General features: G+C 42.8%; 1 protein-coding gene across 4 annotated transcripts in view; it reads left to right on the forward strand.

The window, feature by feature from the left end:
* Positions 1-23,777, forward strand: part of LOC124001783 (mineralocorticoid receptor-like) — a 99,310-nt gene that overhangs the window by 39,267 nt on the left and 36,266 nt on the right. For 3 of the 4 annotated variants that reach the window (XM_046308844.1, XM_046308843.1, XM_046308845.1), the window contains exon 3: positions 17,354-17,490. In XM_046308844.1, coding sequence (XP_046164800.1) covers positions 17,354-17,490 — 137 coding nt within the window. The remainder of the gene's footprint in view (positions 1-17,353; positions 17,491-23,777) is intronic. The other variant, XM_046308846.1, reaches the window with a different exon arrangement.

Here is a 23,777-nt window from a genome sequence, read left to right on the forward strand (position 1 = left end):
GGAGAGGAAAGAAAGGGACAGAGAGAGACAGACAGACAGACAGAGAGAGAGAGAGAGAGAGAGAGAGAGAGAGAGAGAGAGAGAGAGAGAGAGAGAGAGAGAGAGAGAGAGAGAGAGAGAGAGAGAGAGCGAGAGAGGGAGTCTGGAGAGGAGGAGGAGGAGAAGGTGGGGGAGAGGAAAGAAAGGGACAGAGAGGGACAGTTGTACTAGATTACTGTTTCTGGTGGTTACATAACTGTGTTCTACTGCTAGGTAGCTAGGCTACTCTCATTTAGCTGACTTGTAGCAATATTTTATGAGCAGGATTTCAAGCATAGTGTACATACTGGTGCAAGCACCACCACAACACTGTCTGCTGGTAGATGTACTGTAGCTAACTTCACCTTGGTCATGGCCATCTCTGCAGCCCCCAAATAAATCCCATAGAGAAGTGCTCTCGCTCTCTCTCCTGCCCCTCTCAACTGTACTGTACCGCCTGCCTGCTGACATCCAAGGTCCAAGGTGACATTGGCGCCCGGGCTGAAAGGGCACAGCTTCTCGCGCCACTGCAAATATTTTTCACCTTATTAAATATACATCAGTAGATGGGTCCGGGGCCATATCTGAGGTAGCTCTCTCTCACCTGAGCCAAGGTTACTGTGATTGATGTTATTTCTAACCTCTTGTCTTGAACGGCCCGGCTGGTTTTTAGTTTTGCCCTCCCGTCGAACGGTCGTCTGTGTGTAAGGACAGCAGGGAGAGAGAGGGATGCAAGAAGGGGGGAGTAGAGGGCAGGGAGTGTGTTCTTAGAAAGCATCCTGATCTTTGAAGCATCTCTGTCTGGCTAACTGCACATGGTCCTCTCCTCTCTCTCTCTCTCTCTCTCTCTCTCTCTCTCTCTCTCTCTCTCTCTCTCTCTCTCTCTCTCTCTCTCTCTCTCTCTCTCTCTCTCTCTCTCTCTCTCTCTCTCTCTCTCTCTCTCTCTCTCTCTAAACATATGTCTACATTGCCAAAGCAAGTGAAATAGATAATAAACAAGAGTGAATGAACAGTAAACATTACACTCACAAAAGTTACAAAAGAATAAAGACATTTCAAATGTCATATTATGTCTATATACAGTGTTGTAACATGTCTCTCTCTCTCTCTCATGTCAACACAGCCGGGCATAACTGCCTGGCAGTGCCTGGTTTGGGGTGCTGAACCCACTGTGTGATTGGAACTGGGATCACAGTCGATCCAGAGACATTGATGGTGAATCACTGTATTCCACACGGTTACAGTCCAAATCGAGTCTCTGTGCATTTGAATAGTCTCCCTCCCATTACGGTTTCTCCGTCTTCAATGCTCCTTGTTGCACAACCACCCGTGACCTTTCTCTTTGTATTTTTGAATAACACAGTCCAAATTGTGTGTAGAACTGGTTTAAACGAGAAAGCATCTTACAACTGTAATGTGACACAGCTTCTTCTTCTCATGCGACTGACTGACCGCATTATTATTGTTCTGATTAGAATCAGACGTTTCACAAGAACATTAATATCATCCACAGGAGGCTGCTGAGGGGAGGACGGCTCATAATAACGGCTGGAACGGAGTGGATGGAATGGCCGCGAACTTATGGTTTTCGAGTGTTTAATACCATTCCATTCGAGCCATTACTATGACCCTGTCCTTCCCAGTTACGATGCCACCAGCCACCTGTGATATCATGTGAATTTGAGGATTTTAAACAACATATATCACTGCTGGGATTGTGGAAAAAGCGTCATCAGATGCATTACGTTCCCTGGATAGTCTGTTATTGTCTGTTTGAGGCTTTTCTTTATTGTGGTTTTGTTTTTCACTGGGACGTGATTGCAGCGCGTCCTCGAACAGGTGTGGCATTGTTCGTCCAATGGCCATATGTGCCAGTAATCCGCTGACGTGCACAAATTCGATAAAGGTCATCGGGCAAGGACACATTTAGCTTTAGCAGAACCGGGTACGTGTGTGGTTTTGTGTATGTGTGTGGTCCTAATGGTCCTTAACATTTTGTAGCACGTCTGTGTAGGATGCTTTGTACTACTGTGGTGGGTCAGAATCTCAAAGTTGACCTTTCAGAAAAAGAAAAAAAACAATGCTTTGTAATGAGTGTTGCCCTGGGTTAAGCCAGTCAAATGCGATTTCAAATCAGTGTTTCCCCTAGGATTTTTTTCATCTGCGGTGGCAAAGTTAGCGGATGTGGTCTTCCTGGGGAATACATCTATATTATATTTATAAAAACATTTGGGAAGTGGCGGCCACGATTTAGGTTCGCCTCTGCTAAATGCATGTAGAGGAAACACCAAAAGCCTTGTTTTATTTTATTGACTCAGGTGTAAAAAAAAAGAATTGGGAGGGGGCATTCTACAACTACATCCATTATCCTCAGTTGAACCAGGATTAGAGAGTATTATGTTACATTTGAGTATCATAGATGTGACCTCCCTTATACTGTAGTCTACCAGCCTCATACTGTATGGCTGATTGGACAATGCATCAAAGCATCAATTTGTGCAGGGATCACATACATAATACTTAAATGTATGCACTCTGTAGGCCTACTGTTGAACTGCTTGGGATAAAAGCGTCTGCTAAGTGGCATGTATTGAAGTGGAGGTTGGCCTCACATGACACCTTGTTGTGACGGCTGTAAGGAGCTTACAGAGTTTTGCCTGGCCCTCGATGAGGGAATAAGTGTCTGTGGATAGGGCTTCTTGTTGTGCTCCAGAATGCAGCTATTCCATAGCTCAGCATGTCAAAGTATCCAAAACAGCATCCTATTTCCTATGTAGTGCCAAGGGCCCTGGTCAAACGTAGTGCACTACGTAGGGAATAGGGTGCCATTTTAGAATTCAGACGTAGTCAAATACTACATAAAGCCTGACTGGAAAGATTCAACAGTGCTAGGCAGTCTAGCTTGCGCTCCCAGTCCTATGCAGAATGTGCTGGTCTAGTGCTAACCTCATGGCAGTGTGCCAGCTAACGAGGGCCTTGGCTGGCAAGCAGTCCTGTGCAGTGCCTGCCTGCCTTGTAGTTTCTTGTGGTTGCGGTTTCATACTCTGTGACTTTACTGAAATGCTCAACCCTTACAGATGTAGGATCTTAATTTGAGCCAGTTTGCTATAGTAGGAAAATAATCCTGCAGCAACAGGAAATGTTCATTATTATGTGGATTATAATTAATGGGATTTTTTTGTAGGTGTTGATACATTTTTCATTAGAGCAAATCATATCAAAGTGGAAATTACAAACTTCAGAAGCATTTTATTTTAAGGAAAATTCTCAGCAACAAAAGAATGGTAACATTAAGATCCTACATCTGTAACTGTACATACAATAAACCCTACTGGCAGATCTGCTAGCTTGGCAGCTATACTGTAGTCTAGGAGGGGACACTCTGAATATATATTGATGTACTGTATATCACTGGAGGCTGGTGGGAGGAGCTATAGGAGGACATGCTCATTGTAATGACAGGAATGGAATTGATGGAAAAGAGTTAAACATGTGGTCCAGCCATTACAATGAGTTTGTCCTCCTACAGGTCCTCCCACCAGCCTCCTCTGATGTATATACAGTAGGTTAGAGAATTAGGCTACAGACCTACACCCACACACTCAATATTTTGAAGCATAGTACTATACTGTAGGAGTATACATACAGTATATGTACTGTATATCGTGTACATATTACAGTACATTAGAAGTAAGCTATATCCCCATTGCATAAGACATCTCTCAACCAGTCTCCTTCCAAAACCTATTCAATCTTTTATTTAGAATTCACTGACTGGTGGTTGGTGATGGATATTGCATGTGACAGCTATGCTAACGTCTATGGTTGCTTGCAACACGTCACTGCTAGTGTAGCCGAGCTTCTCCATCTGCATTGCTTGCTCTTTGCGGTTTTAGGCTGGGTTTCTGTATAAGCACTTTGTGACATCTGCTGATGTAAAAAGGGCTTTATAAATACATTTGATTGATTGATTGATTGATAGCCTACCTACATTACTGCTTTTTGTGCCCAGCTAACACCCACAGACATTTTTTCTAAATATCCTCATGCTACGATGAAGGTCATTCTTTGAATACGTTTCTGCAGATTACAATGTTATGCCAAGCTTGACTATGTGTTTTAACCATTAACGTACTAATGCACAATTAAATTAAATTCAATACACAAAGTGGGCTATGTTAAAGAAAGACTAGTCCTATTAAATAGTTGTGTATCAACAGCATGACTGAAGCCTACCCACAGATTTTATCGTAGCGTGTGTGTGTGTGTGTGTGTGTGGGGGGGGGGGGGCTCCTCCTTAAGACTCATTTCCATCATGGGGATGAGAGAAAAAAATCAGTTTAAAGCTAATTTCCTTGAATCTACACATTTTTCCATGGGGCTGAGTGAAAACCAAAACATAATAACAATGGGGGCCCCATGCCCCATACATTTTTGGAATTTTACATTCTTCCTGAATGTTTAGTTTTAATTTGTGGTTGTTAGTTCTCAAAGATGATCTCATAATAGCGCCATTATCTTTTCTACATACTGTATATCTGGTTTAGTTGTTCAAGTTAAATGAATGTAGGGGGAACACTGTGTTTGTCTTTGTGTCAATGCTGAGTGATTTTCACTTGTATGCGGACATCTGGCTACTGTAGCTATAATGTTGATATTGAACTGCAGGGACTCTCATACTCTCACATTTAACTCATTAAGATACTGCGATTGGTCAAGTTGGCTGTCTGACAAGCAGGAGGAGGAGCAGTCTGGGCCTGAGTTTGGCTGCTCATTGTTTATTGTGCTGTAGAGTAAACACACAGTCTAGATGCAATCTTCAAAGCTCAAGAGGAGGATAGGGGTCATTGTACAGATGGAATTCATAAGGGAGGCTGGCTACTGGGTTTACTGTAGTCACGTGACTATGGCATGAAGCAGTGGAACACATGGGACACGCCGTATAGTATTAAAACATCATTTCTTTAGGGGACTCCCAAGTGGTGCAGCGGTCTAAGGCACTGCATCTCAGTGCTAGAGGTGTCACTACAGACCCTGGTTTGATTCCAGGCTGTATCACAACCAGCTGTGATTGGGAGTCTCATGGGGCGGCGCACAATCGGCTCAGCGTTGTCCATGGCAGGCCGTCATTATAAATAAGAATTTGTCCTTAACTGACTTGCCCAGTTAAATAAAGGTTAAATAAATAATGGTACATAGTTTACTTGCATGCCCTAGATCAACATCTGTTTTTAGCTGCGCTTCTAGAGTCCTACTCTTTACATTTATGCATGCTCAGGTCATGACCTCTCCACAAACTTGAGTCTCTACACTTTCTCCCTACATGTGCACAATCCATCTTACTGGCCCAATACTACTGTACTCTGTGATGCGACACAAAGCATGGGCTTTGTGTCGTTAAAGTGTGAAATAACTGTTGCTGCAAAGTACAATAGAGAGGGAGGAGGGAGAGAGAGAGAGAGAGAGCTGTTAGCCTGGGTCGAGGTGCATGGCTCAGGTCAGGGCTAGGGCCTGACCCTCACAAGATAATCTTGCACTTTAGAGATTTGCTATTCCTGTTTGTCATAGCTACTCTAAACTGACTGTGTTTTGGTCCATACCCTGGCTTGGCCTGTTGGGGCCGAACAGACAAGGCCTGGTATCGGAGCTGTAGAGAACCGTGGTAGGGCGGGGGGTAGGAGGTTAAACGCTAAGGGTGGCAAGGGTCACAAGTTCAACTGTGTCAACGAAAGCAGAGGATTTGTTGCCTTAGAGAAACAGGATTTAGCAGTGCAGCTTTGACGCAGCAGGTTCTGTTTATGTCTATGGGCTACGCCACTAAGCTAGATTAGTGTAAATAGTGTGCCGGGTTACCCCAAAGGTGCTGAAAACAGGGCTCTTTCTTCAGTTTGATTAGATTTAACGCCTAACGCCAACTCGTTCTCTTGTTTTCCTTGCTATTGTACAGGTTTTATTTTGAGGGGGGAAATACGATCAAAGTCATCGCGTGGTGCTGTTTATTTCATGTTCTGTTCTGTTGTTAAAGCTCATTGTGTTTATGACAAGGCTTCTTGTTTGGGGTATCTCACAATTTCCCATGGCCTGGGAAATCAATCCTATGCCCAGTAAGTTTATTTCTCAACAAGTCGCCTTGCCAGCTGGTTGCCGACTGTGTAGGCCCATTACTGGGAATTTTCTGGCTGCTTCCAGCACAACGTTCCTGGAAGTTTGCAGCTAAAAACAGAAACAATGAGGTTCATTAACTGATCAGAGAGCTGTACTGGACTTGTGAGGCCTTGATTCTTCGAGTCAATACAGATATTTTCTCAGCTCCAGATCAAAGTGGTTCAGACTTGGGTTGCGTCCCAAACGGCAGGGCCCATAGAGCTTTGGTCAAAAGTAGTGCAATGTAGGGAATTGGGTAATGGTGCAATTTGGGATGCATCCTTGGACTGTTGATCAAGAGGTTTTCTCTGGTCAGATACATAGCTGGCACAACCGGAATCAGTCATTACTCATTATCGGCCTAGTAGATAATTCAGTTGCAAAACAACAGCAAAGATGTCTACCAAGAACCATTTGAATCTGATGAACCCTATTTGGAAAAAGGTTCTACCTAAAAATCCAATCTATTAGTAGTTGGACTTATTGCACCCGTTACTGAGATGGTTGTTCCAGTTTAGATGATTTAGGGAGTCTCATTACTCAGTCTTGCCTATCCTGGCAGTCATTCTGAATGCAGGTAGCAGGTGATTAAAAGTTCAAATTGTTGTAAGTGTTCTACAAATCAACATTGATGGAAAAGTACTCAAAAGTCATACTTGAGTAAAAGCAAAGATACCTTAATAGAAAATGACTCAAATAAAAGTAAAATACTACTTGTGTAAAAGTCTAAAAGTATTTGGTTTTAAATGTACTTAAGTATCAAATGTAAAAGGAAAGTATTCTAAGTCCTTATATTATGCAAACTAGACAGCAATTTTTTATTTGAGTTGTTTTTTTATTTCAAACTTACGGATAGCCAGGGGCACACTACAACACTCTGACATTAATTTACAGACAAAGCATTTGTATTTAGTGAGTCCACCAGATCAGAGGCAGTAGAGAGGACCAGGGATGTCCTGTCAAAATGTAACAAGTACTTTTGGGTGTCAGGGAAAATGCACATGATTTTATTTCGGAATGTAGTGAAGTAAAAGTAGCCCAAAATATAAATAGTAAAGTAAATTACAGATACCCAAAAAACTTCTTAAGTAGTAGTATTTTTATTTAAGTACTTTACACCACTGAAAATCAAAATATATTTTAAATTTGAGATTCTTCAAAGTAGCCCTTTGCCTTGATGACAGCTTTGCACACTCTTGTCATTCTCTCAACCAGCTTCATGAGGTAATCACCTCATGTAAAAATTAGGTAGTCACCGGTAAAATAGTAGAACCATTTACAAGTGGTTCTATGAAAACCCCCTGCAAAGGGTTCTACCTGGCACCAAAAAGGGTTCCTATAATGGGACAAACCAAAGAACCCTATATTATTCCACTTGGCACCTTTTTTCTACGAGTGTAGTACAGAGGCATAGTTTGTGTGGTTAGACAGCAGCTCATTCAAAGCCGTATCACATGACTGAGGCCTATGGATTTTATTACTACTTCTGTCTCTCTGGACTCTCTGATGTTGACAACCGGGAATTATGGGAGTTTCCAGCCAGGAGTTAGTTCCTTCCCACTGAGATAATAACAGCCTGTCACTCACATCGCCGTGGAGATTCACACGAACATTCTTAGATGGTTTCATTATCTCAGGCAATTAGTTACAGTCAGTGCTGCATCTGTAATGGCACCCCATATTATACCATATATAGTGCACTACATTTGACCAAGGCCTATAGGTGTGACAGTGAGTGATGGAGGCTAAATTTAAGTTGCATAATGGATTACTTTGTCCTCAGGCTTAGTTTTAATCACTAGATGTCAAGGTTCTAGCTTAAAGGAGGGTTATACCAGGACATCTCTATGTCTCTACTAACCTTTCAGCTGGTATTCTAGGTTATTTAAGGTAAAGGTCAAAGTTCTCGGTCGGGAATGGGATACTGTGTTGTGAAATACTAGCATACTCATAGACTTGCATTCATTATGTTAACGCTATGGACACAGAGACATAAAAAGGGTATCCACATCTGGGGAATTAGATAAAGGGCCTCATTGCCAACATCCTGAATTATCCCTTTAACTTGCCATAAAACGGGCTATTCTCAGCTATATTTCAGGAGATACACTAGGCGAGGTGCAGTTAGACCTGTGGATCTGGTTGGGCTGTTTTGCTAGCAATTAAGGCGGGGGTGAGTTGAGATATAATGTACAGTATGTATGTACATAGATCGCATGATTGCATGCATCTTTCACCTACAGTACAGAGGGAGCCCTTATAATGTAGGCTGCCTCAATGGCAGTCTCTCTCTCTCTCTCTCTCTCTCTCTCTCTCTCTCTCTCTCTCTCTCTCTCTCTCTCTCTCTCTCTCTCTCTCTCTCTCTCTCTCTCTCTCTCTCTCTCTCTCTCTCTCTCTCTCTCTCTCTCTCTCTCTCTCTCTCTCTCTAAATATTTTCTCTTTTTTTCAATATTTTATTTTTTTATTTTAATTTTATTTAAGGGCTTTATTGGCATGGGAAATGTACGTTTACTTTGCCAAAGCAAGTGAAATAGATAAACAAAAGTGTAATAAACAATACATTTTTTTACAGTAAACATTACACTTACAAAAGTTCCAAAATAATAAATACATTTTAAATGTCATATTATGTACAGTGTATATATACAATGTCGTAATGATGTGCAAATTGTTAAAGTACGAAAGGGAAAATAAATAAACATAAATATAGGTTGTATTTACAATGGTGTTTGTTCTTCACTGGTCGCCCTTTTCTTGTGGCAACACGTCACAAATCATGTTGCTGTGATGCACACTGTGGTATTTCACCCAGTAGATATGGGAGTCTATCAAAATTGGATTTGTTTTCAAATTCTTTGTGGGTCTGTGTAATCTGAGGGAAATATGTCTCTAATATGGTCATACATTTGACAGGAGTTTAGGAAGTGCATCTCAGTTTCCACCTCATTGTGTGGGCAGTGAGCACATAGCCTGTCTTCTCTTGAGAGCCATGTCTGCCTACGATTGCCTTTCTCAATAGCAAGGCTATGCTCACTGAGTCTGTACATAGTCAAAGATTTCCTTCATTTTGGGTCAGTTACAGTGATCAGGTATTCTGCCACTGTGTACTCTCTGTTTAGGGCCAAATAGCATTCTAGTTTGCTCAGTTTTATTGGTAAATTATTTTCAATGCTTCAAGTAATTATCTTTTTGTTTTCTCATGATTTGGTTGGGTCTAATTGTGTTGCTATCCTGGGGCTCTGGGTGTGTTTGTGTTTGTGAACAGAACCAGCTTGCTTAGGGGGCTCTCCTCCAGGTTTATTTCTCCTTAGGTGATGGCTTTGTTATGGAAGGTTTGGGAATTGCTTCCTTTTAGGTGGTTGTGGAATTTAACGTCTCTTTTCTGGATTTTGATCATTCGCGGGTATCGGCCTAATTCTGCTCTGCATGCATTATTTGGTGTTCTACGTTGTACACAGAGGATAGTTTTGCAGAATTCTGCATGCCTAGTCTAAAATGTTTCCTCCTCCTCCTCTCCAGGCTCTCTCTCGTTCTCTTATGAGAGATAGAGAGAGAGAATGTAGATCTGTTGTTGTTATCAGGTGGGTCAGGGACAGTTTATGCGGTGAGCAGACAGCACAAAAACAGATAAGATACAATAAGGAATGAAATCACAGCCCAGATACAATCGGACAGTCAATTCATGTTCTGTTGCGCAAGAAAAAATACATTGGGATGAAATACCCAGAATCCCAGATATGCCCCACATTGCACACTACCAGTCAAAAGTTTTAGAACACCTACTCATTCAAGGGTTTTTATTTATTTGTACTATTCTCTACATTGTAGAATAATAGTGAAGACATCAGAACTATGAAATAACACATATGGAATCATGTAGTAACCAAAAAAGTGTTAAACAAATATTTATATTTTAGATTGGAATGTATTTCAATGAACAGGTGTGCCTTCTTAAATGTTAATTTGTGGAATTGCTTTCCTTCTTAATGCATTTGAGCCAATCATTTGTGTTGTGACAAGGTAGGGGTGGTATATAGAAATAGCCCTATTTGGTAAAAGACAGCTCAATTAAGCAAAGAGAAATGACAGTCAGGGGCAGCAGGGTAGCCTAGTGGTTAGAGCGTTGGGCTAGTCACCGGAAGGTTGCAAGTTCAAATCCCCGAGCTAACAAGGTACAAATCTGTCGTTCTGGCGTAGGGATACACATATCAGATTTCTGTGTGCTCAGGTACTCTCCAAACAGGCCTTATGCTAGGGTCACCTTCACAGAGGCTGAAGTAAAGTAGCTCCCTAACAACAGTCTCTAATTCCACCTCAATAGACCTCTGTGTCTCGTTGGGAGGTGGTGAGTGGGTGTCCTAATGTTTAGGCTGTCTGACTACAAGTTACATAACTCGTTTTATCCGTTCTCTATCCCTCTCTGTTTGTTTTACATAATCTTTTTCTACATTTCGAGGTGTGGATTATATAAATAGTGTACTCTAGACCATAGCGGGTCACTGTACTGTAGCGCTATTGTTTGCACAAGTCAAGGGTACTTCTCTTTCAAGACTGTGGGTTCAGTGAGGCTATGGCTCTTGTCTGACCCCTGTAATACAGTATAGCTAAGTGGAATTAGTCAGCGACTATATCGCTGTCTATGTACCCAAGGTAAGCCTACACAAACACACACACGCGCCTAGTCACCTTACCCATATACATATCTACTGTACCTCTATCACTCCAGTATCCCTGCACATTGTAAATATGGTATTGGAACTGACTCTGCATGTAGTTTCTTATTTCTTCTTATTATTTCTCGTGTGTTTTTGATCTACCTTGTGTTTTTTTTAGTGCTACATTGATATTGATTACTGCTTTGTTGGGTTTGGAGTTTGCAAGAAAGGCATTTCACTGTACTTGCTCGTGACATTAACATTTTAAATACACACACACACACACACACAGACACAGACACAGACACAGACACAGACACACACACACACACACACACACACACACACACACACACACACACACACACACACACACACACACACACACACACACACACACACACACACACACACACACACACACACACACACACACACACACACACACACACACACACACACATTTCCATGACCCCCATCCTTTATGTCCACTCTGTGTATAGTTCAGATGTGGGTGACAGACAGAGAGATAGAAAGAGAGCAGTATAGTACATGCCTGATGACATTGTTGTCTTCTATCCAACAGGGCCCTTGTGAGGTTATCCAGGTTGTTTACGTGATATGTAATGTTAATGTACTTATCGGGTCAACGGGTTTGATTCCCTGACATGGGTTCTGCCTTCATGGTCACAGCGATGACATCTAACATCACCCACGTAATGCGTTTACACGAGTAACCTTCTGAGAATGCCTCCCATTACTTTGTCAATGACGGCAGAAACCTTGTTATTTTCTGTTCAGTTTCCACGGTAACCATTCCAAAATCCGACCTCATTTCAGCGTTCATCTGACCCCAAGGGCACTCTCCTTTCCTGACCTGTGTTCTGGTCTTGGAGGCTAACTGACAGTCTTGAGCTAAAAACAAACCAACTCTTTCTCTCTCTAGCCGGGCAAAATACAGAGGCAACTGACACACTAAGACAGATTTGTAGTGAATAAATAAAATACATATGGAAAAAAACTAATCTGTATCGACAGACAATTATTGTAGGATATCCAATAGGCTGTTTATCATCCATAGAGATAAACAATCTCCAATAGTATCCTTCTATGAGGCTGCATCCCTGCCTTTCCCCCTAATACCACCACCATTAACTTTACCTAAATCACCCATCTTCACTAACTTAACTCATTCTGACCAAGCATTCCTTACACAGCTGAGAAAGTGTCCAGATATTTGAAGCATTCTGAGTATTCTCAGTGTTATCCTTGTGTGACATCCAAATTAGCCCGGTGTCTAGTTTGAGCTCCAACATCTGTCCTGTTGTTGCCCAATAACGCATTCGCCGCACAGTCAGTGAGTAGCTCTTTTCTGGCTTCACACCCACAATCACAACTCCAGGCATTATCTAGTTTTCCCATTATCATATAGTCCCCTGAGACAAAATAGAGTCTCTAGTGAGATATTGAGGGGGGAAATCAATCCCATAGATATTTTACGGATTCATATGGAGCGAGGCAGGGCGAGAAATAAAGGTTGTTTGCTCAAGTTGTTCTGACTAGAGATTTGTGCGATGAAATAAACTGCTATTGTATTGCCTGTGTTATTGTTTGAAGATTACAGTTAGACTACAAACAATGAAAATGCTTCCCTGGGACTTTTTGTATAGAAATATATTTTAAAAGGACTGGGGGGGGGGCTTTGATCTTCTGGTAGCATTGGAAGTCCCCTTGAGTTAGTCTCCAATGGTACATGTCTAATGTAAAAGAGACTGGGGTCAAGAGTGAAAAGAATAAGAGCTCCCTTTTAGACATGTATCTTGAGGCTAGATATATCACCTGCTTTTGCATGTGTCTGGTGGTGGTAGAACATTGGACTCTTAAAGGGATAGTTCAGGATTTTGGCATTGAAGTGGTGTTTTTTTTTTAGGGAGTCGCCTATTGGAACAGCTAGCATGCTAGCTAGACTTAGAGTCATTATGCTAATGGTTCGCAAAACCACCTCTAACTTCCTTCATACTGGATGCAGAGACAAAAATGGTATCCACGATTTCATCTGACTCTGGGGAAATCCCGAACTAACCCTTTAAAAGTAGTTATATCATTTAGGATTAATTCATTATAAACGAAGTAAGTCATACACACTGAGTATACAAAACGTTAAGGACACCAGCTCTTTTCATGACACAGTCTGACCAGGTGAGTCAGGTGACAGCCAGGATCCCTTATTGATGTCTCTTGTTAAATCCACTTCAATCAGTGTAGATGAAGGGGAGGAGACAGTTTAAATAATGATTTTTAAGCTTTGAGACAATTGATTGTGTATGTGTGCCATTCAGAGGGTGAATGGGTAACAAAAAATATTTAAGTGCCTATGAATGGGGTATGGTAGTAGGTGCCAGGTAACCGGTTTGTGCCAAGAATGGCAACACTGCTGGGTTTTTCATGCTCAACAGTTTCCCGCGTGTATCAAGAATGGTCCACCACCCAAAGGACATTCAGACAAGTTGACACAACTGTGGGAAGCAATGGAGTCAAAATGGGCCATTATCCCTGTGGAACGCTTTCGACACCTTGTAGAGTCCATGCCCGATGAATTGAAGCTGGAAACTCAATATTAGGAAGGTGTCCCTAATGTTTGGTATAGTCCATGTATAAGGAGTTGAACTGAAAAATTGGTAGATATTGACATTGTGATTCTGATTCATCGCAGAGTGCTGGTTGAATGTTGCGTTATATACTTATGCTAACTGCAACGGTTGATAGCATACTTACTGTTCAAAACAACACCAACAACACCGAATATCATTTCCACAGACCAAAGAAGTGATTCTGTTCATCAACACGTACTCGGCAAAACATATAAAATGACTGATTATTAGTGTTAGTTTGTTGCTGCAGCCTTATAAAGCACATTTGGGTGTTGGCACGGTTTGGGCCAGGAACAGATGGAAGGATGACACTAATATCTGGCTGTAGTATTAAAAGAGGTTGAGCTCATTGCAATAAACAGACATTACTGGAGAGAGCTGTGGTTACGCTGATTCTGGTGAAAGTACATTAGAGCTCTTCATACAAATAGACAACTGTCTCTGTTTCTCCATAGAGCAGTGCCATGCAAAGTTGGGGTCGCCAAAATGTTTAGAAAAAATTGAGTACAGATTGTTGAATGGGAAAATATACAAATGTTTTTGAGAAAGCTAATTTGAAAAATAACATTTTATTGAGCAAATGTATTTATTGGTTTCTTTTCATTTTGATAAGAGTGAAAAATGCAACGAATTTACCGATTTTAAGGTTGTGTCATTAGATTTGAGGTATGGTGGGGTCACAAGAAAATATTGGGGAAAAATAAGGTCCACAGAAATTCTGGCAAAAAAAAATTGGGTACCAGCTGAAAAGCTTTGAATACCACTGCCATAGAGGTTTAACAGTACTGTATAAATATGCTATTGAAATAAAGATATACCAACTAACAAGTATTATATTCCGGAATGTTTATTGTTGGTAAGTTCATGTGGAAAACATTCCAGAATCAGGTATGCAGAGATAGCCCATAGGGAATAGGGTGCCATTTCATGTGTCAGTTCTCTATCCTGACTGGGCTTGGGTGTTGTCTTCCTTCACTATACTACAGTTCTGTTGGAGCTGTGTGTGTGTGCACAGTCACTGCAGCCAGCCTTGGCCCGCTGTCTGTCTGCTTGTTTCATAAGCAGGAGTCGGGATGACCTACATAACTCCTCCCAGGGAGGGGAAGTCACCTTGTCGGGGACCGGCCGGCAGCGAGGCGGGGGCGGGGGCGGGGGTGGGGGTGGGTGGATGAGTTTATTGTGACGTGGCAAGGCAACTGGCTTACTGGCCCTGTATTCACCACGCATCTCTGCATCGTTTTGCTGATATTACAGAGTCCAGTCAATGCATTTTGGTGTGGGAAAGATGACTGGGTTTGTGGGAAATGAGGTCTGCTTAGCAGGCTGATCATAAATAGAACCACCCACACATACACACCCATACACACACACACAGGCCCTGTGCCAGATCCACACACACACCTCGATAGAGACTCCTCTAATCGCGCTAAGAAATTGAATGTGTGTGTAGATGGTCAAGGTTGAATTAGATCAGCGCTCCTGATTGTATCTGCTTGCCGCTGTTGGTTTACCCCCTCCAGCAAGCCCTGGCAGGAAGTGTGTGTGTTAGAGCCAGTGTGTGTGCCTGAGTGTGTGTGTGTGTGTGTCTGTGAGAGAAGACAGCTCGTTTGATGAAGGATGTCGGTAGAATGCTAACCAGACAATCACCTTGTGTGTTATTGATTGAGATGAGAGAGGTAATTAGATGGAAGGAGGGGGGCTGGAGGGAGGTCGTTTTTAATGTCTTGATACGATGTGTCCTGTTTTTGTACCTATCTCCTTGTTTTTGTTGTTTCAGTGGGGGGTAGGGTGTGTGTGGGTTTCTATGCATGTGTGTTTATTTGTGTGCATAGGTTATTTTTGTGTAAATCAGCAAAAATGTGTATTATAGACTAAACATATATTTTTACCATGTACAACATTTACTCCACAGCACTGTAACTTACAGTAAACACTTCAAATGCCCTGGGAATAAGAAGGCTTCTTGTCAATAACAACGCTGTGCTCTGTCTGGTTTTTACGTCTCTCTCTACATAGTCCTCTTTTGGTTATGGCTGACTCAGTATCTGGAGTAGACATTAATAACTGACATTAATGAATGTCCCACCCTGAGAAACAAGCCTTCTATATGTTACCCACTGTGCACAGTGTATTCACGACTGCTCCAGAGTTTACTCCCGCAATTTAGGCTGATGCCATGTGCATCACTTGAAAGGGTCACTTTCAAACCTTTCCACAGGACATCACTGTGCCGCTGTCGAGGTCCTGCCCCGAAAACTATGTCAGGTTTCACCCAGCGATTTAATCTGATCTCTGCTGATTCAGCAAAACTATTTGGAGCACCCAGGCCTGGTCCATTTTTAAATGTTTGGGCAAAATGTATACTTCTCTCCTTCCCTTCCTCTCTCTCAGTGCTCAGAGAGATGTATTTTATGGTGCGTGTAACTTACAGTATAGATTTGAACTTATCTACCATAACAGCATAGCCATATCTTATCAAAGCCTCATTTTCGACCTTGCCTAAGTACAGCAGGCCAATTGACCAATGACACTGGCTCCACAGTACAATATTGAGTCTTCACTCAGTATTTCTTGCATAACCCCAGTACGCTCTGGTTAAGTTGACCTAAGGCATAGGTGAACTCGTCTGGCATATTATTAGAAAATGTCCCCGTAAGCCATAATGACCCCATAAGCCATAGCATGACTCACAACATAGAAATGGAGAACAACATGATTGAGCAAACTTGTGTGATGTGTCATCACATCAATGCATACATAAGTGACCTACAATGCCCTGAGCCCAGTCACTAAGCGATCCACCTATATACCTGTGTGTGACCCGATAAGTACATTAACATTACATATCACGTAAACAACCTGGATAACCTCACAAGGGCCCTGTTGGATAGAAGACAACGATGTCATCAGGCATGTACTATACTGCTCTCTTTCTATCTCTCTGTCTGTCACCCACATCTGAACTATACACAGAGTGGACATAAAGGATGGGGGTCATGGAAATGTGTGTGTGTGTGTGTGTGTGTGTGTGTGTGTGTGTGTGTGTGTGTGTGTGTGTGTGTGTGTGTGTGTGTGTGTGTGTGTGTGTGTGTGTGTGTGTGTGTGTGTGTGTGTGTGTGTGTGTGTGTGTGTGTGTGTGTGTGTGTGTGTGTGTGTGTGTGTGTGACTAAGTTTTCGACCTATCTGTGTCATCAATAACAAGTTAAGTCCTCGTCCGATTACCACCTGGAGAATCATTAACTATGGCGCAAGACTCAGTGACATAACAGGATGTGAACTCTGCAGCCCGGTCAGTCCATAGTGGGAGCTGTCCCATTATCAACTTGGCTGATAGTCTATCGACATTGGTTTGACATCTCTCTCCACATGTGGACAACGGCGTAGGTCAGACCTATAGCCTTCATATCTTAGAATCCATTATTTAGGAAACAGTTGTTTCAATGTTGACCTAAGACATCAGCAATAGGTAGTTGAAGGGGAGATATTGTTAGGTCAGCCTAATGTAACATCTGCTAACAGTTTCTGACTTTAACCTGTACTCTGTCATCTGGGCCAAATCAACTCCACAGTCTTGCTGTTATTTTGCACGAATACGCACGCACACGCGCACCCCCCCTCACAGCCTCTTGTCTGTCCTTTGTTTTTCTTAGCCTGCTAAAGACGTCTTCTCTGTGTTTCTGTCAGCGTCATTTCCAACTAGCTGCAGTAAATCTGACAAGTGCAAAGTCTCTTTTCTGTCAGTTGGCAGGGATCCGTATGGTTAGCCACATTGTGCGGCTAATGTACTGTTTACGTAGTAAAAATGTGAATGTTTTACAGCATCTCAGAGGCCTCCGCTTCTTTAAAGGCTAAACTGTGTCGTCTCTGTGTGTGCTTTTGTTTCAGCGCGTCGCTGAGACACCCGTCGTCCACAGCCAAAGTGTGTCTGGTTTGCGGGGACGAGGCGTCGGGATGTCACTACGGGGTTGTTACATGCGGCAGCTGCAAGGTCTTCTTCAAGAGAGCCGTAGAAGGTAGGAAAAGTATGATATGCCTTTCCGTTTGGGTCTGGGTTTGGGTGCTTACTAGTGTGCCACCTGTTGAAGTCTGAGGAACCCTACCTTCTATGGCCTCAGACTCCAAATGGGACACAGTGTAAAGTAAAGTCTTAAAGAAAGTGTGAAATGCATTTTAAAGAGCTTCTGTTTATAATCTGCTTTTCTGTCTATAGTAGTACAGTTGTTTGGGGACAGAAATATGCCTGGTCAAAAGATGTGAATACGGCCTTTAAAGATAATTGTCGGCCATTTTGGTTGTGTGCGAAACACAACCCCTCCATTAGCGGTTTTTTAACCTCAGTGCTAAGTTAAGTTAGCGCCCTGGCGCTAGGCTAACTCACACCAGTCTCCGTATAGGCTCAGAGGAATAACCTCCAGGAGAAAATGCTGAGCTAGCAACAAAGTAGCCCAAACCCAAAACATACTCACCCAGAGAGGTGACACCAGACCAGTCAGTCTAAAAAAACACCAGTAAAGTTTAAAAGGAAGTCGTAAACTGGTGTTTACGAATGACTCCATTTTTGGAGCTTCTAGATAATTACCTGTGAAATATTTATAGTTTTAAATAGAAATGTATGACTCATTCAGAAACAAATAAGGTTAAATTGCTCAGCATGTACAGTTTGTGGCCTAAGAGGACTGAAAACGTCATAAAAACCTCACAAACTACATACTTCTCCCATAACAGCCCTTTATGCTGTGTTTTAGCTGGGGAAAATCAACGAAAACTCATAAGGCGATTTTCATTTCTGTGTGTAGCGTGAGGCGCTGGGCTAAATCTCTCACACACATATACGTGCACGGACACACACACTCTCCGAGGAGGCAGGCAAGCAAAAACAAGGCAGTCGGTAGGTGTTTTTTCAGCAGTCAACTGAGGAACTACAGTGAACTCCTATTGAATTATGTCTTCATTTGATGATATTTACAAACAGTCAATATATGTATCCCTATGAAACCGGATTAGGTCTCCTGGGTTATAATTATATCATTCCACTCTGAGCGTGCCTGGGAGGGCTGGGAAGAGTTAACATCTAACAGCTGAAGACCTGTGTGTGTGTGTGTGTGTGTGTGTGTGTGTGTGTGTGTGTGTGTGTGTGTGTGTGTGTGTGTGTGTGTGTGTGTGTGTGTGTGTGTGTGTGTGTGTGTGTGTGTGTGTGTGTGTGTGTGTGTGTGTGTGTGTGTGTGTGTGTGTGTGTGTGTGTGTGTGTGTGTGTGTGCAGCTGTTTGTGCAGAAAGCAGGCAGCAGAGTTGGCCACATGAGGTTGGTTAAGAGTGTTATCACCCAAGCCTATTCAGTCTTATTTTAGGCTCATTCAATTCCAAATGGGATACACAGTAGGAATCTGTAGACTGTTTGCCTCATGGGAAACTGCTGTGATTTCTGTGGAACAACTGCTGCTTTGTTTACTTGTTCAATTAGCCCCTAAACATGTCCTCTTTCCGTGTATTAGATAGCCATGTCAAATGATCAAATCAAATTGTATGTCACATGCGCCGAAAAACAACAGGTGTACACTTTACCGTGAAATGCTTACTTACGAGCCCTTTCCTAACAATGCGGAGTTAAAAATTAAGACAAATGTATAAAACATGTCAAAGGAAATAAGAAAAAAAGTGTAAAAGGAAACAATAAAATATCGAGAAGGAGAAGATTGTGTCACATCTAAACTGGTACTGTCAGGTATTGTAGGCCATCACTCTCTCTCTTACTGTAGTATGTGTGTCCTTTGTGATGTGTGCAGTGAGCCCAGCTAGGGCATACCTTACCTGACATCAGCATAGCTGCTATGAGGGGAAGGGTGGGGGAGAGAGGATGAGAGATAGAGGGGGAGGGAAAGAAATATAGAGGTGGGCAGGAAAGAAACGGGGCAGGGAAAGAGAGGTAGGGTATAGAATGAGAGTAGGAGAAAAAGACAGGGGAATTGCAAAAGAGAGACAGAGGGCAGAGAAACAGACATAGAAGGGAGGGGGAGTGAGAGAATGAGGCAGACAGAAATAATGAGAGAGAGAGAGAGAGAGCGAGAGGGGGAGACAGACAGACGCAGAGAGGAGGAGCTGAGAGAGAAAGTAAGCGAGAGAGAGGGAACAAGAGCGAGAGAAAGAAAACTAAAGTGATGTGTCAGCACCGAGCTCCGGATAGGTGTAAGTAGGACGTGAGGAGACGTTCTCGTTCTCCTCCTCCCCCTCTCTCCTCCTTCCCCTCGTCCTCTCTCCTCCTCTTCCTCAATGTGATAAAACTGGCCTCTGTGAGTCTGATAATGAGCTATGAGAGGAGACTGCAGAACAACGTCAATACAACGGGAGAAATAATCCATGTTTCATTTCTGTCAAGGCGCCCCCCAGCTGCCTCACAGGCACGACGGTCTCCTACCGCCTCCGCCCATTAGACCCAGCTACAGACTCAGAGTCTCAGACCCATTTACAACCCACAGCTAGTTAGTATTCTTTACTCATCGTCAGCTCACAGTAAAATCCTGTGTACTAGGGAGGGGCCACTTCCTCTCAATGACAAAGTCGAGTAGTCTATAGGCTGGTCTCAGATCTCTTTGTTTGGCTTTGGCAATAACCATAGGATTAGGTGATACTGTACAAAGGACCACTGTGAGTAGTGGAAGGAACTGGAATATAATCTATAATTCAGGTTATCATTTTGGGTTAGACGTCAACTAGGTATGGACTGGGTTTGTGTGAATGGTAGTTTTTGGTGGTTTGGCAAGTGTAGCTTTAAACTGTGGTCAGCTGAACAGTATACCACTCTGATCTCAATGGAATTTTCATATACAGTATATACAGTGCCTTGCGAAAGTATTCGGCCCCCTTGAACTTTGCGACCTTTTGCCACATTTCAGGCTTCAAACATAAAGATCTAAAACTGTATTTTTTTGTGAAGAATCAACAACAAGTGGGACACAATCATGAAGTGGAAGGACATTTATTGGATATTTCCAACTTTTTTAACAAATCAAAAACTGAAAAATTGGGCGTGCAAAATTATTCAGCCCCTTTACTTTCAGTGCAGCAAACTCTCTCCAGAAGTTCAGTGAGGATCTCTGAATGATCCAATGTTGACCTAAATGACTAATGATGATAAATACAATAAATACAATCCACCTGTGTGTAATCAAGTCTCCGTATAAATGCACCTGCACTGTGATAGTCTCAGAGGTCCGTTAAAAGCGCAGAGAGCATCATGAAGAACAAGGAACACACCAGGCAGGTCCGAGATACTGTTGTGAAGAAGTTTAAAGCCGGATTTGGATACAAAAAGATTTCCCAAGCTTTAAACATCCCAAGGAGCACTGTGCAAGCGATAATATTGAAATGGAAGGAGTATCAGACCACTGCAAACCACCAAGACCTGGCCGTCCCTCTAAACTTTCAGCTCATACAAGGAGAAAACTGATCAGAGATGCAGCCAAGAGGCCCATGATCACTCTGGATGAACTGCAGAGATCTACAGCTGAGGTGGGAGACTCTGTCCATAGGACAACAATCAGTCGTATATTGCACAAATCTGGCCTTTATGGAAGAGTGGCAAGAAGAAAGCCATTTCTTAAAGATATCCATAAAAAGTGTCGTTTAAAGTTTGCCACAGGCCACCTGGGAGACACACCAAACATGTGGAAGAAGGTGCTCTGGTCAGATGAAACCAAAATTGAATTTTTTGGCAACAATGCAAAACGTTATGTTTGGCGTAAAAGCAACACAGCTCATCACCCTGAACACACCATCCCCACTGTCAAACATGGTGGTGCAGCAGCATGGTTTGGGCCTGCTTTTCTTCAGCAGGGACAGGGAAGATGGTTAAAATTGATGGGAAGATGGATGGAGAATACAGGACCATTCTGGAAGAAAACCTGATGGAGTCTGCAAAAGACCTGAGACTGGGACGGCGATTTGTCTTCCAACAAGACAATGATCCAAAACATAAAGCAAAATCTACAATGGAATGGTTCAAAAATAAACATATCCAGGTGTTAGAATGGCCAAGTTAAAGTCCAGACCTGAATCCAATCGAGAATCTGTGGAAAGAACTGAAAACTGCTGTTCACAAATGCTCTCCATCCAACCTCACTGAGCTCGAGCTGTTTTGCAAGGAGGAATGGGGAAAAATTTCAGTCTCTCGATGTGCAAAACTGATAGAGACATACCCCAAGCGACTTACAGCTGTAATCACGAATACTTTCGCAAGGCACTGTACACCTCTTGGGCCAAGTAACCGAAAGGATGATGGATCGAATCCCCGAGCTGACAAGGTCAAAAATCTGTCGTTCTGCCCCTGAGCAAGGTCGTTAACCCACTGTTCCCCAGGCACTGATGATGTGGTTGTCAATTAAGGCAGCCCCCCACCCACACCTCTCTTTGAATGCATTCAGTTGTACAGTTGTCCCTTTCCACTCCATGTTGCCTCCCACCAGACTGAAACCAGATGATGTGTAATTCCTTTACGGAAATGTTCGCCCACTAACTGTTCCCTTAAAGATCTCTCATTTCAATTAATAAATATTCCATTGTAATTTAGAGAATAACGTTGTATGCATTTTAATACTCGTTCGTTTGACTTTTTATATACATTTAGCTGATATGACAAATAGCCTTCTCTGTGTAGCTGAGCACAAGGCATCATTTATTGAGCTTAGCAGCTGTTGCTAAATGGAAAGGGTTACGGGGGCTTATGAATAACACCCAGAGGTATTGCTGTAGAATCATTATCTCCTATAAAGTTGTAGACAAATTATCATTCATTTCTGAGCCTTGTTGGTCGTTGTTTCACCTCATACAGTACCTACAAAACTAACTGTTCAGGCTTACTGTAGTCTCTGTTACCTCACGTAGGAATTTGGTTTTGTACGTGACTTGAATTGAAAATGTATATAAAAGCGGTTAGAAAAGTGTGGATATAGTACCTTTCCTAGCCAAGGGTCTCTACTACCCCCTCCTTTATCCCTACCCTATCCCAGTGTGGATATAGTACCTTTCCTAGCCAAGGGTCTCTACTACCCCCTCCCTTATCCCTACCCTATTCCAGTGTGCATATAGTACCTTTCCAAGCCAAGGGTCTCTACTACCCCCTCCCTTATCCCTACCCTATCCCAGTGTGGATATAGTACCTTTCCTAGCCAAGGGTCTCTACTACCCCCTCCCTTATCCCTACCCTATCCCAGTGTGGATATAGTACCTTTCCTAGCCACGGGTCTCTACTACCCCCTCCCTTATCCCTACCCTATCCCAGTGTGGATATAGTACATTTCCTAGCCAAGGGTCTCTACTACCCCCTCCCTTATCCCTACCCTATCCCAGTGTGGATATAGTACCTTTCCAAGCCAAGGGTCTCTACTACCCCCTCCCTTATCCCTACCCTATCCCAGTGTGGATATAGTACCTTTCCAAGCCAAGCATCTTCACATATTGAACTAGTCTCTACTACCCCCTCCCCTCCACTACCCACCCCCTATCCCTCCCCTCCCTTATCCCTACCCTATCCCAGTGTGGATATAGTACCTTTCCAAGCCAAGCATCTTCACATATTGAACTAGTCTCTACTACCCCCTCCCCCAAAGCCTCCCCTCCACTACCCATCCCTCCCCTCCCTTATCCCTACCCTATCCCTGAAGTCATCCCAGAGACAGTGTGTTGATACAAGACAGCTGGGCTCTGTAAACCACTCCATGTGGACTGCTGCTCTGGGCTTGCGTCTCAAACGGCACCCTATTTCCTAAACAGTGCACAGGGCTCTGGTCAGAACTAGTGCACTAAAATAAATAGGGTGCCATTTGGGACACATCCCCTTTCTGGTCTGTAAGACTAACTGTTGAGTGCTGCGAGCTTATTATTCACATGTCATCAGTGGTTTGGCATACCGTTCTGTTTAATAATATTCAGTACAGTTCCTTTATTCCTTGACTTATTACTTTACTGGCTTTTACTTTATTGAACTCAAAGGTCTACTGTGAACCCGTTCAACCGTGTTACAGGCTATCTGTGTATATTATTACAGTATGTGGCACAGGGATGGTTAGCATTACACTGATGTAAAGTTCTCCCTCTCTAACTTTCCCTCTCATTCTTTCTCTCTGTCTCTCTTCGGGCATCAGTTGAAAAGTTCATCTGAGGACACGAATGGTACTGTTTATGAGTTGACTGGCAGGTCCGTGCTCCAATCAGATGGTTTATATTTTGACTGACCGGTCTGTGCTCCAATCAGATGATTTATATTTTGACTGGCAGGTCCGTGCTCCAATCAGATGGTTTATATTTTTACTGACAGC

This window comes from Oncorhynchus gorbuscha, linkage group LG17 (assembly GCF_021184085.1).
Source record: "Oncorhynchus gorbuscha isolate QuinsamMale2020 ecotype Even-year linkage group LG17, OgorEven_v1.0, whole genome shotgun sequence".
Classification (NCBI taxonomy): domain Eukaryota; kingdom Metazoa; phylum Chordata; class Actinopteri; order Salmoniformes; family Salmonidae; genus Oncorhynchus; species Oncorhynchus gorbuscha.